This window comes from Bos indicus x Bos taurus, chromosome 6 (genome assembly GCF_003369695.1).
Source record: "Bos indicus x Bos taurus breed Angus x Brahman F1 hybrid chromosome 6, Bos_hybrid_MaternalHap_v2.0, whole genome shotgun sequence".
Taxonomy (NCBI): domain Eukaryota; kingdom Metazoa; phylum Chordata; class Mammalia; order Artiodactyla; family Bovidae; genus Bos; species Bos indicus x Bos taurus.
Window position 1 is genome coordinate 30593477 of NC_040081.1, and position 14500 is coordinate 30607976.

At 40.8% G+C, this 14500-nt stretch overlaps 1 protein-coding gene across 3 annotated transcripts in view; it reads right to left on the reverse strand.

Annotated features, from left to right (window-relative positions):
- SMARCAD1 (SWI/SNF-related, matrix-associated actin-dependent regulator of chromatin, subfamily a, containing DEAD/H box 1) overlaps positions 1-14500 on the reverse strand; it is a 90720-nt gene that overhangs the window by 59017 nt on the left and 17203 nt on the right. For all 3 annotated transcript variants that reach the window (XM_027544054.1, XM_027544057.1, XM_027544056.1), the window contains exon 3: positions 5813-5990. In XM_027544054.1, the coding sequence (XP_027399855.1) occupies positions 5813-5990 (178 nt within the window). The remainder of the gene's footprint in view (positions 1-5812; positions 5991-14500) is intronic.

The following is a 14500-nucleotide window of genomic DNA, read 5'->3' on the forward strand; positions in this document are numbered from 1 at the left end:
ATGAACTCCTTATTGCCAAATTAGACTTAAATTGAATAAACTAGGGACAACCACTAGATCATTCAGGTATAACCTAAATCACATCTCTTATGATTATACAGTGGAAGTGAGAAATAGATTTAAGGGACTAGATAGACAGAATGACTGATGAACTATGGACGGAGGTTAGCAACACTGTACAGGAGACAGGGAGCAAGACCATACCTAAGAAATAAAATTATCTCTATCTGTGGTTCTCAAAAGGGAGGCAATTTCCCTTAGAGGACATGTGACAGTGGCTGGAGACATTTTTGATTGTCTTGCCTAGCGAGGTGCTACTGGCATTTAACTGGTAGAGGTCAGGGATTCTGTTAAACATTCTACAACATACATAGCAGCCCCTCAGAACAAAGAACTACCTGGCGCAAAGTGTCAGCAGTGTCAAGGTTAAGAAACCCTGATAATTAAAAAGGCCCATGCATTGATTGTAACTGATTGTAACTATGGAAAACAGTGTTGTGAAAAACAATAAAGATTTTTATGAGCTGACATGATTTCCAGGATATATATCATGTATGACAGAGGATGAGATGGTTGGATGGCATCACCGACTCAATGGACATGAGTTTGAGCAAGGTCCAGGAGTTGGTGGACAGGGAAGCCCGGCGTGCTGCAGTCCATGGGATCACAGTCGGACATGACTGAGAGACTGAACTGAAGTTAATAAAACAAAGAATAAATGTACACATACATCTATACATACACATTATTTATTCATAGACAGCACAAGATAGAGTGCTAACTTCTGTGTAGCAAAGAAGAAAAAAGACACATGAAAGAGAAACAAAGTATGACAAAAAACTAACTGGTTAGTTCTGAGGTGGGAGGAGGAAGAGGCTGGTAGAGAAGGGACAGGAAGTTACTACTTCTCTGTGCTTAGATGCTCAGTCATGTCCAACTCTTTGCAACCCCACGGACTGCAGCCTGCCAGGCTCCTCTGTCCATGGGATTTTCCAGGCAAGGATATTGGAGTGGGTTGCCATTTCCTACTTTAATTATTCTCTAAGCACATTCTATGTAGAGTTTTGATTTTTGGAACCATGTCAATATTTTAAATATTTGAAGGTAAAAAATTTTTTTAAAAGGGACAATGGAAAAAAAACCCTAAAAGGAATACAAACAAAAATTAACATACTGAACTACACTTGAAGTGAATAACAAAGAAAATTTTCAATAAATAATCTAAGTACTGTAACCATACACCTTCACCTAAAGACAACATAAAACTTATGAACAAATCTTAAACTCTTAGTGGGCTTTACAGTCAAGCAGTATGACAACAGCAATTCTGAAACTATTATACGTATACTGGGTGACTGAACAGATTAGCAAATATAATGATACTGGTGGAAGCAGAGTTCTCACTATCAGAGAAGGAAATACAGAGGAGAGGCAAGGAAGAGTCTTACAGTATTAGGTCAGAATAAAATATATTATCACAAACTTACGATTTTAAAAGCAACAATAACAAAAACCCCACAACATTCTCTCTCATATCCTAGCCCATTCTTGCTGAAAGGGCAATGACAATCCCGTTTCACCTAACAGCAAAGAAAGAACACACTTCACTCCCAGATTGCCAAATGCCATTCCTTTAAAAAGGTGCTACTTGAAGAAATGGCAAATTCTAATTTCAGGCTTGAGAATTCAACTTAAGCCCATCAATTAGGAGAGAACAAAAGAGAATAAACAAAACTCTACGGAGAGAAGGGTAAACTTTCTTATGCATTGTTGAAAAATTGATAAACTAATCTATGGTATCAGTCAGTTTAGTTGCTCAGTCATTTCTGACTCTTTGTAACCCCATGGACTGCAGCACACCAGGCTTCCCTGTCCATCAACAACTCCTGGAGCTTACTCAAAGTGATGTTCATCAAGTCAGTGATGCCATCCAACCATCTCATCCTGTGTCATCCCTTTCTCCTCCTGCCTTCGATCTTTCCCAGCATCAGGGTCTCTTCCAATGAATCAGTTCTTCACATCAGGTGGCCTAAGTACCGGAGTTTCAGCTTCAGCATAAGTCTTTCCAATGCATATTCAGGACTCATTTCCTTTAGGATTGACTGGTTTGATCTTCTTGCAGTCCAAGGGACTCTCAAGAGTCTTCTCCAACACCCCACTTCAAAAGCATCAATTCTTGGGTGCATTAGGGGTGTAGAAATTGAAAAAATCAAAGTGTCAGTCACTCAGTCATGTTTGACTCTTTGCAACCCCATGGACAGTAGTCTGCCAGGCTCCTCTGTCCATGACAAGAATACTGGAGTGGGGTGCCATTCCCTTCTTCAGGGTATCTTCCTGACCCAGGAATCGAAACTGGGTCTCTCGCATTGCAGGCAGATTCTTTCCTGTCTGAGCCACAGGGAAGCCATGTAGAAAGTGAGGGACATCCTAAAAAACCTGGTTTATTACCTTCACAAGTAACGAAAATCATGGGAACCAAAAAAAAGGCTGAGATAATTTCAGATTAAACCAAAGACACATGATGAACTAAACCCAATGCATGATGCCAGAGAAAATTTTATTATAGAGTACTACTCAAAATATGATTCATGGACTAACCACCTGTCCTTGAAATCAAACTGTTTGTAATCTGTCCATCAAAAGATAAGGAACTTAAATCAGAGGGAAAAACAACTACATTACTAAGCACAAAGCTTCGTTCAGCTAATTATTTTTTTTCATTACAAGACATTCTTAGTGGAGGAATGAGTACATCAATTTATATTTTAAGGGGAAACAAGTTTGATCCTTGGTCCAGGAAGATCCCATGTAATGTAGGACAGCTAAGCTCATGCACCACAACTACTGAGCCCGTGCTCTATAGCCTGTGAGCTGCAACCACTGAAGCCTGAGTACCCAGAGCCCATGTTTTGCAACAAGAGAAATCAATGCAATGAGCAGCCTGAGCACTACAACTGGAGTAGTCCCCACTCACTGTAACTAGAGAAAGTCCAGTGCAGGCATAAAAAAATAAATAAAAATACAATAATTCTATTATTATATGAAGGTGACAAGCAACGTGGGAAAATGTTAACAAAGGATGAATCTTTTTAAAAAGCTTGTGGAAACTGGTTTTTCTTGTAACTTTTCTGTAAATTTAAATTCTTTTCAAAATAAAAAGTAAAATTTGGAGTGCTAATGTATCAATTTTCCTCAGGATCTGCCACATAGGATCATCACTATTTTTTATTTCAGAGTAAAATTCAAGACAAAGGCATGTTCACCTAAGCTTATGTACAAGAGGAAATTCATTTTAAGAGAAAGTCCTCATCTTAGCAGAGGACAGTCTTGATCTCTTGCATCACTTTCCTCACTTAGCCTCTCATCACACAACTTTTTGAGTTTTACCTCAATGACTGCTCCTTCTTAGAATCTTCTACCAGTTTCTTCTCATGTCGCTCCGTTCCTAAAATCAAGAGTTCCCCTGGCCTAAGTCCTTCAATCAAGGCATTGTCTGTATTCCAGCTATACTACCGTGTCTCTTAGTGATTTTATCTAATCGTGTATCTTTTAATATCAAGGGCCTGCAATGCAGGAGACCCAGGTTCCATCCCTGGGTCGGGAAGATCCCCTGGAGAAAGGAATGGTAACTCACTCTGGTATTCTTGCCTGGAGAATTTCAAGGACACAGGAGCCTGGCGGGCTATAGTTCATTGGGTTGCAAAGAGTCAGACATAACTGAGCAACTAACACTGCAGTTTTCATCCTGACAACACCTAAATATACATGTGGAACCTAGACCTTTCTCCAGAACCTAATGTTACAAATCTAAATTGCCTACCTGACACGTCCACTTAGATGTCCAAGAGTCTTCTCAAACACAGCATGTCCAAGACTTAATTGCCAATCTTTCCTTCTAACGCTGTTCTCTATCACACTCAAGAGAGTACTCCTTATCCCAGTTACTGTTAACTCCATCCTTCCAGTTGCCCAGGTCAAATTATCTTAGGGTCATCCATACTCCCTTCTCTGCCATTCCATTTGCAATCCATCAATAAAGCCTCTCTGCTCTACCTTAAGAGTATATCCAGAATCTAACTACTTCTCATTCACATCCATAGGTACGAGAATGGTCTAAGCTTCCATCCTTTTTTTTTGCCTTAGTTATTACAAAAGTATTCATGATTCTACTACCACTTCCCTATACCCTTAAAGACTTTTAAACATATTAATCAGGTCATTTTACTCCTCTGCTCAGTATGCTCCTTTAGCTCCTTTTATTCTCATTCAGAATAAAAGCCAAATAGCCTATGGGCTTATTAACTAGATAAAGTCCTTTCCCTATTCTACTCCTCACCTTGTGACCTTAGGTCCTTCACTTTCTAGCATTAGCCCTAGTCAGTCAGTTTAGTTCAGTCGCTCAGTTGTGTCCAACTCTTTGCAACCCTATGGTCTGCAGCATGCCGGCCTCCCTGTCCATCACCAACTCCTGGAGTCTACTCAAACTCATGATCATTGAGTCAGTGAAGTCATCCAACCATCCCATCTTCTGTCATCCCCTTCTCCTCCCACCCTCAATCTTTCCCAGCATCAGGGTCTTTTCAAATGAGTCAGTTCTTCACATCAGGTAGCCAAAGTACTGGAGTTTCAGCTTCCACATCAGTCCTTCCAATGAACATCCAAGACTGATCTCCTTTAGGATGGACTGGTTGGATCTCCTTGCAGCCCAAGGGACTCTCAAGAGTCTTCTCCAACACCACAGTTGAGAAGCATCAATTCTTTGGCCCTCAGCTTTCTTTATAGTCCAATTCTCACATCCATACATGACTACTGGAAAAACCATAGCTTTGACTAGATGGACCTTTGTTGGGGAAGCAATGTCTCTGTTTTTTAATATGCTGTCTAGGTTGGTCATAGCTTTTCTTCCAAGAAGCAAGTGTCTTTTAATTTCATGGCTGCAGTCACCATATGCAGTGATTTTGGAGCCCCCCAAGATAAAGTCTGTCACTGTTGATGATGGGACCATGATGATGGGACCCACTCCTTTTCCCTAAACAGGCATAACACCACTAAAGGTCACTAAGCAGGATATTCCTAATGCCCCTCCCAGCACATTCACATCTCTGCTCAAGCAACATCTTCTTAATAAAGTCTTTTCCAACCATGTACTTTACCCTTGGCCCTTAACCCTGGCCCCAAATCCTGTATCCCCTCTCCCCCCTCCCTTTGCCCATCAGATTTATTATTTGGCATATTGCATTTTTTATTTACTTACTACATTTCTATCTATCATACAAGCTCTGTACTAGCTCACTGAATGTGTCCCCAAAATGTCCAAAAATGTCAATCGGACTCAAGAACAAATCAGGAAGTAGTTACAAATGATCGAAGGTACTTGTTAAAATAAATTCCCTATCTATGGAGAATGAAAAGATTAAATATTTACTCTAACTGAACTTTTTTTCTGAAAATCAGAACCGAGGGATTTCCTGGTGGTCCATTAGTTAGGATTCAGTGCTTTTACTGCTGTGTCCTGGGCTCAATCCCTGGTTCAGAAACTAAGAACCCGCAAGCCAACTTGTGAGGTCAAAAAAATAATAATAGAGAAAATCAGTCCAGAATCAATCTCACACACATACACATAAACATGTACATACACACACACTTATGTGTTTACAGCTCTATGTTAGGAAAAAATGACCATGATGCAGTCAGGAAAAGGAAAAAAGTGGGGTGGAAATCATCAAAAATTTTCAACATAAGTTAACTTTTTCTAAAAAAAAAAGGGGGGGTGTTATACATGCAAATATAATGAACCTATTAAGTTGCTTACACTATAATCACCGTGTCTTTGTTGAATTTTTTCTCTTGAACTGTACTGGAGCAATTTGGGGAAACAACATCTTCACTATCAGAAGACAAATCAATGTATTGAATCCCTCTTTGATTCTTGAAATACGATATACTTGCTTTTCTGTCATTTTCTGGAGTTTCTGGAACACTAGAATCTTCTGCAAAAGACAAAAAGCAGAAAGGCATTTTGAGCAACCTGAAAATAAGACAAATTTTGTTTGTGCAAATCTGTCTTAGCACAATCATGTGCCAAAATTCTTTAGCTTCATTCACGTTTCCATCTTAAACCAAAACTCCTCCTAATTTTTAAAGAAAAAATTAATAGTCAACCAGGGCTGGCATTAAATGATTTTCCACTTCAGAGGTTACTTACTAGCAAGACCTTAGTGGACACTGCAAAACAGCGGTTTGTATATTTCAACCCTCTTATCTCTGTGCTTTTGTTTCCTAGTACTCAGTTCGTACCTAAGACAACATGGACACTAGAGCCCAAAAGACTTGAATTTCAATCCCATCTCTCAGCCAAGTTACTTAATCTAAGTCTCAGTGTCCTCTATAAAAAAGAGATGCTAATAATCACAGGGTTAATGTGCACATAAAATTTAATTTGGAAAATTGGCACACTGTCAATATCCAACATACATTAGCTCTTATGCAAATATTGGTGTTACAGGCCAAATTATGTCCCCTCCAAAATTCCTATGCTAAAGTTCCAACCTCCATGACCTCAAGATGTAACATATTTGGAGACAGGTCCTTCATAGAAGTGACCAACTTCAAATGAGTCAGTTAGGTTAGTAACCTATGAGAGAGAGGAACCAAGGATACATGTGCATGGGGGAAAGGCAGCGTGGGCACACAGGGAGGAGGCTGAAGAGAAAGGCCTTCACAAGACACCAACCCTACCGACACCTGGATCTTAGACTTCTAGCCTCTAGATATGGGAGAAAATCAGTCTGCTCTTTATGGCACTCAGTCTGTGTTATTTTGTTATGGCAGCCCTCACTAATAAAGGCTGGAGAAGGCAATGGCAACCCGCTCCAATGTTCGTGCCTGCAGAATCCCAGGGACGGGGGAGTCTGGCGGCCTGCCATCCATGGGGTCGCACAGAGTCGGACACAACTGAAGCGACTTAGCAGCAGCAGCAGCAGCACTAATAAAGTCAGCATCATTTGTTTATCCAAAGCAGGTGAGTAAAATATTCTATTGTGGTCTCCTCTCTCCAAGGGCTGAGGTTCAAAATTATTCTCCCTTATATACAGGAGGAGGAATTCCTGATTTAAGGAATTCATATTAAAGTGTCTTGGTTTAGTGAATACAGTTGTCCTGCAGTATCTGGGAGGTTTAGGGAGACTGGTTCCAGGACTTTACTGCCCACTCCCAAAATGGGGGAACGTTCAAGTCCCTTAAATAAAATGGTCCTGTAATTTCATATAACATATGCACACAGCTGTATTACTTTTAATACCTGATTCGTGTAAATTCTATGTAAAGAGTTGTAGATACACATGTGAAAGTTACACAAATAGTTGCAGTGTGTATGTGGCAGATTTGTTTTGCTATTTAGAACTTCCTGGAACTTTTCTTTCTGAATATTTCCATTGTACCTGATCTGTAGATGAGAATCCATAGATATGAGGGCCAATTAGTGATACATTTTAAAAAGGAATGATCACATGAATTTTAATTCAAAAGTACCAATTTAAAAAACAATAGCTACCATTAGCCACTATTCAGTATCAATTCCAGAAGTGAAACACATTTTCAATACTTACAATAACCCCAAGGGGACATTATATCATCATTTTATAGATAAACTAGATGCAGAGGAAGCAACTTGTCCAAAGTCATAAAAGGGAAAGTATCAGACCTAAAATCCAAAACCCAGAGTCTAAATCCTGGTAAGCTAAAATTCTTGACCTTCCTGCAATTAACTGTCATAAAATGATACCAATCACTATCATAAGGCTCCTGAGTCATATTTGTAAATAACATTAACCAAGGCTTACATAACCAATCTCTTAGAGGACACAAAAAACATTTTTCTTCCTGCAACGAAGTCCCAGCAACATTCAGTTCAGTTGGTCAGTCGTGTCCGACTCTTTGCGACCCCATGAATTGCAGCACACCAGGCCTCCCTGTCCATCACCAACTCCCGGAGTTCACTCAGACTTACGTCCATCGAGTCAGTGATGCCATCCAGCCATCTCATCCTCTGTCGTCCCCTTCTCCTCCTGCCCCCAACCCCTCCCAGCATCAGAGTCTTTTCCAATGAGTCAACTCTTCACATGAGGTGGCCAAAGTACTGGAGTTTCAGCTTTAGCATCATTCCTTCCAAAGAAATCCCAGGGCTGATCTCCTTCAGAATGGACTGGTTGGATCTCCCTGCAGTCCAAGGGACTCTCAAGAGTCTTCTCCAACACCACAGTTCAAAAGCATCAATTCTTCAAGGCACTCAGCTTTCTTCACAGTCCAACTCACATCTATACATGACCAGTGGAAAACCCAGAGTCTTTACTAGATGGACCTGTGTTGGCAAAGTAATGTCTCTGCTTTTCAATATGCTATCTAGGTTGATCATAACTTTTCTTCCAAGGAGTAAGGGTCTTTTAATTTCATGGCTGTAGTCACCATGTGCAGTGATTTTCGAGCCCCAAAAAATAAAGTCTGACATGGTTTCCACTGTTTCCCCATCTAGTTCCCATGAAGTGATGAGACCAGATGCCATGATCTTCGTTTTCTGAATGTTGAGCTTTAAGCCAACTTTTTCACTCTCCTCTTTGACTTTCATCAAGAGGCTTTTGAGTTCCTCTTCACTTTCTGCCATAAGGGTGGTGTCATCTGCATATCTGAGGTTATTGATATTTCTCCTGGCAATCTTGATTCCAGCTTGTGTTTCTTCCAGCCCAGCGTTTCTCATGATGTACTCTGCATATAAGTTAAATAAACAGGGTGATAATATACAGCCTTGATGTACTCCTTTAATGATTTGGAACCAGTCTGTTGTTTCATGTCCAGTTCTAACTGTTGCTTCCTGACCTGCATATAGGTTTCTCAAGAGTCAGGTCAGGTGGTCTGGTATTCCCATCTCTTTCAGAATTTTCCACAGTTTAATGTGACTGTGGAGAGGTCCGACACAATGTGGTCCACTGGAAAAGGGAGTGGCAAATCACTTCAGTATTCTTGCCTTGAGAACCCCATGAACAGTATGAAAAGGCAAAATGATAGGATACTGAAAGAGGAACTCCCCAGGTCACTAGGTGCCCAATATGCTACTGGAGGTCAGTGGAGAAATAACTCCAGAAAGAATGAAGGGATGGAGCCAAAGCAAAAACAATACCCAGTTGTGGATGTGACTGGTGATAGAAGCAAGGTCCGATGCTGTAAAGAGCAATGTTGCATAGGAACCTGGAATGTCAGGTCCATGAATCAAGGCAAATTGGAAGTGGTCAAACAAGAGATGGCAAGAATGATCATCAACATTCTAGGAATTAGCAAACTAAAATGGACTAGAATGGGTGTATTTAACTCAGATGACCATTATATCTACTTCCGTGGGCAGGAATCCCTCAGAAGAAATGGAGTAGCAATCATGGTTGACAAAAGGGTCCAAAATGCAGTACTTGGACGCAATCTCAAAAACGACAGAATGATCTCTGTTCGTTTCCAAAGCAAACCATTCAATATCACAGTAATCCAAGTCTATGTCCCAACCAGTAACGCTGAAAAAGCTGAAGTTGAACGGTTCTATGAAGACCTACAAGACCTTTTAAAACTAACACCCCGAAAAAGATGTCCTTTTCATTATAGGGGACTGGAATGCAAAAGTAGGAAGTCAAGAAACACCTGAAGTGACAGGCAAATTTGGCCTTGGAATACGGAATGAAGCAGGGCAAAGACTAATAAAGTTTTGCCAAGAAAATGCACTGGTCATAGCAAACACCCTCTTCCAACAACACAAGAGAAGACTGTACACATGGACATCACCAGATGGTCAACACCAAAATCAGACTGATTATATTCTTTGCAGCCAAAGATGGAGAAGCTCTATACAGTCAACAAAAACAAGACCAAGAGCTGACTGGCTCAGATCATGAACTCCTTATTGCCAAATTCAGACTTAAATTGAAGAAAGTAGGGAAAACCACTAGACCATTCAGGTATGACCTAAATCAAATCCCTAGCAACATTACCGAAAAGCAAATCACAAAACTGTTCAAACAGAACAATTTTATAAATGTTGAATGTATGGGGTGAAAAATCACTTTGAAAAAAAAATTTTTTTTTCAGCTATGTTTACTGCCATTTGTATGAAGACACAAATTCTGATAATTATGTAAAATAATAAAATGATAGTCTAATTCTTATCAACTAAGTATTAAAGGTACTATGGACTCTGCTTTTACACAGTGGTCCTGCTATATCACAAACCACAAACAAAACTAAAAATGTAGATCTTCATTGCATCATAAATTTAACCTAAACTTAATGCTTAAAGCTCAACATTCAGAAAACTAAGATAATGGCATCCGGTCCCATCACTTCATGGCAAATAGATGGGAATCATCAGTAGAAACAGTGGCTTTTATTTTTTAGGGCTCCAAAATCACAGCAGATGGTGACTGCAGCCATGAAATTAAAAGACTTACTCACTGGAAGGAAAGTTATGATCAACCTAGACAGCATATTAAGAAGCAGAGACATTACTTTGTCAACAAAGGTCCATCTAGTCAAGGCTATGGTTTTTCCAGTAGTCATGTACAGATATGAGAGTTGTACTATAAAGAAAGCTGAGGGCCGAAGAATTGATGCTTTTGAACTGTGGTGTTGGAGAAGACTCTTGAGAGTCCCTTGGGCTGCAAGGAGATCAACCAGTCCATACTAAAGGAGATCAGTCCTGAGTGTTCATTGGAAGGACTGATGTTGAAGCTGAAACTTCAGTATTTTGGCCACCTGATACGAAGAGCTGACTCATTTGAAAAGATCCTGATGCTGGGAAAGATTGACGGTGGGAGGAGAAGGGGACGAAAGAGGATTAGGTGGTTAGATGGCATCACCGACTCAATGGACGTGAGTTTGAGCAAACTCTTGGTGATGGACAAGGAGGCCTGGTGTGCTGTGGCTCACGGGGTCACAAAAAGTCGGATACAATGAGTGACTGAACTGAATGCATATAATTTTAACAGTTCAACACTGTCCAGCTTTTTGAAAAGGGCTATGACAAAATGATTTGGATTGTCCTCTTTTCTTTAAAAAGCTTCCTTATTCAAAGTGAAGAACAAGCTTTTCAAACTAGTCTTACTGTTTGTTTGGGGGCAGCGGGGGTGGCAGGTGGTAAAAATTCTATTAGTGAGCAGTAGGAGCACTAGAGTTTCTTGAACTGATTATATATTCATCTTTTCTTTAATCTTCTCCTCTGATCTTCCCAATCCAGGAATCGAATCCAGGCCTCTCACACTGCAGGCAGATTCTTTCCCATCTGAGCCACCAGGGAAGCCCAAGAATACTGGAGTGGGTAGCCTATCCCTTTTCCAGGGGAACTTCCCAACCCAGAAATCAAACCAGGGCCTCCTGGATTGCATGCAGATTCTTTAGCAGCTGAGCTACCAGGGAAACCCTACTTATTATATACAGATTATAATACAAAATAGATGGTGAGGACATAATTTTAAAATTCACATTCAATATGCTTCATTAATAAGGTAGGAAAAAAAGCTGGGCTTTCTTATGGGTTTCCCTTGTGGCTCAGCTGGTAAAGAATCCACCTGCAATGCGGGAGACCTGGGTTTGATACCTGGGTTGGGAAGATCCCTTAGAGAAGGCAAAGGCTACCCACTCCAGTATTCTGGCCTGGAGAATTCCATTAACTATATACTCCAGGGGTTGCAAAGAGTCAGACATGACTAAGTGACTTTCACTTTACTCTCTTATAGGTACTGAATTACTAAGAGCTTTTACTGGATATGCAACGCTCACCATCAAAAAATATACATTAGATTGGTTCAAGAGAGTAGAGTAGAATGACACATGTTCATCTCCTCCTGCAAGAGCACCAAGATTGCAACTGGTTGTTGAACAACTATTAAAAGGAGGATGCTGGAGCCCACCAAAAAAAGATACCCCAGACCAAAGACAAAGAAGCTGCAAGGAGATAGAAGGAGGGGGCACAAGCACAATAAAATCAAATCCCATATTCACCAGGTGAGTAACCCACAATCTGGAGGACAATAATACCAAAGAAGTTCTCCCACTATTGTGAGGGTTCTGAGTCCCATGTCAGGCTTCCCAACCTGGGGATCTGGTAAAGGGACTGGGAATCCCCAGGAATTCTGACTTTGAAGGCCAGCAGGATTTGATTATAGGACTTCCACAGGACTGGGGGTAACAGACTTCGCTCTTGGAGGGCACAAACAAAATCTTGAGAGTATCAAGATTCAGGCACAAGGAGCAGTGATTCCACAGGAGACTGAACTAGACCTACCTGCTACTGTTGGAAGGTCTCCTGTGGAAGCATGGGTTGGCAACGGATGGCCGCAGGGACAAAGGCACTGGCAGTAGCAGTCCTGGAAGGTGCCCCTTAGGATAAGCCCTCTTGAAGGTTGCCATTAACCCTACCATAAAGCCCACAGACCCCAGGGCTGAGTCGTCTCAGGCTAAATAACTAACAGGGAGGAAGCACAACCCCACACATCAGCAGATAATGGGATTAAAGTTTTACTGCCCACCACAGTAAGTCCCAGTTTTTCCCATGCCCAGTCCCTCCCATCAGGAATCTTACACAAGCCTCAGCCTCATGCACCAGAAGGCAAACAGAAGCAAGAAGAACCACAATCCTGCAGCACTAGAACAAAAACCACATCATAGAAAGTTAACCTGAATGAAAAAGCAGAGGGTTATATCCCAGATGAAAGGACTAGATAAAACCCCCTGAAAAACAACTAAATGAAATGGGGACAGGCCAACTTTCCAGAAAAAGAATTCAGAATAATGATAGTGAAGATGATCCAGGATCTCAGAAAAAGAATGGAGAAGATGCAAGAAATATTTACCAAAGACCCAGAAGAACTAAAGAATAAAGATGAACAATACACTAGAAGGAAGCAATAGCAAAATAACTGAGGCAGAAGAATGGGTAAGTGACCTGGAAGACAGAATGGTGGAAGTCACTGTTGCAGAACAGAATATAGAAAAAAAGAATGAAAAAGAATGAAGACAGCCTAAGAGACCTCTGCTGCTGCTGCTTCTAAGTCACTTCAGTCGTATCTGACTCTGTACGACCCCACAGACAGCAGCCCACCAGGCTCCCCTGTCCCTGGGATTCTCCAGGCAAGAACGCTGGAGTGGGTTGCCATTTCCTTCTTCAATGCATGAAAGTGAAAAGTGAAGGTGAAGCCGCTCAATTGTGTCTGACCCTCAGCGACCCCATGGACTGCAAGCCTTTCAGGTTCCTCCATCCATAGGATTTTCCAGGCAAGAGTACTCGAGTGGGGTGCCATTGCCTTCTCCAGGGTTTCCAGAAAGAGAAGAGAGGGAGAAAGGACCTAAGGAAATATTTGAAAAGATAATAGCTGAAAACTTCCCTAAGATGGTAAAGGAAATAGTCAACCAAGTCTAGGAAGCACAGAGAATCCCAAGCAGGATAAACCCAAGGAGGAACAGACCGAGACACACAGTAATCAAAATGACAAAAATTAAAGAGCAAGATAAAATATTAAAAGCAACAAGGGGAAAAATGACAACATACAAGGGAACTCTCATCAGGCTATATTAGCTGATTTCAACAGCAACTCTACAAGCCAGAAGGGAATGACACGACATATTTAAAGCGATAAAAGGGAAGAAACTACAACCAAGAATACTCTACCCAGCAGGACACTTGTTCAGATTCAGTGGAAAAATCAAAAGCTTTCCAAACAAGCAAAAGTTAAGAGAATTCAGCACCACCAAACTAGCTTTACAACAAATGCTATAGGAATTTCTCTAAGCAGTATGCACGAGAAGGAAAAAAATCTACACAAAATAAACCCAAAACAATTAAGAAAATGGTAATAGGATTGTATGCGTGTGTATGTGTGCGTGTGCATGCGCTCAGTTGCTTCAGTCTTGTCCAACTCTTTCTGACCTTTTTGACTGAAGCTTACCAGGCTCCTCTCTCCATGGGATTCTCCAGGCAAGAATACTGGAGTGGGTTGCCATGCCCTCCTACAGGGGATCTTCCTAACCCAGGGACTTAATTTGCCATACATATGGATAATTACCTTAAACGTAAATGCATTAAATGCACCAACCAAAAGACAGACTGGCTGAATGAATGAAAAGATGTGCATGTATGCACTTCCACCTATCGCATCACTCTACTTAACCCCTCAAATTGTACATAATTATTTCATACTGTTAGGTTAATCATGTTTCCATTATGGCTTGCAACTGTAATTCTTTTATTTTTTGTCTGGCTATTGGTTGTGAAAAGTGATAAACATCTTTTACTGTTGTGGAAAAAAAAAAATATATATATATACATATACACATTAAACATGTATACTACCCTGAACCAAGTGGCACCCCCAAAGCCTGATTGGCAAGTGACTAACAGCAGAGGAAATGGTTTGATAATATGGAGGAATGAGGGAAGATTATAAAACAAAAGCATTTCTCAAACTAAGGACCT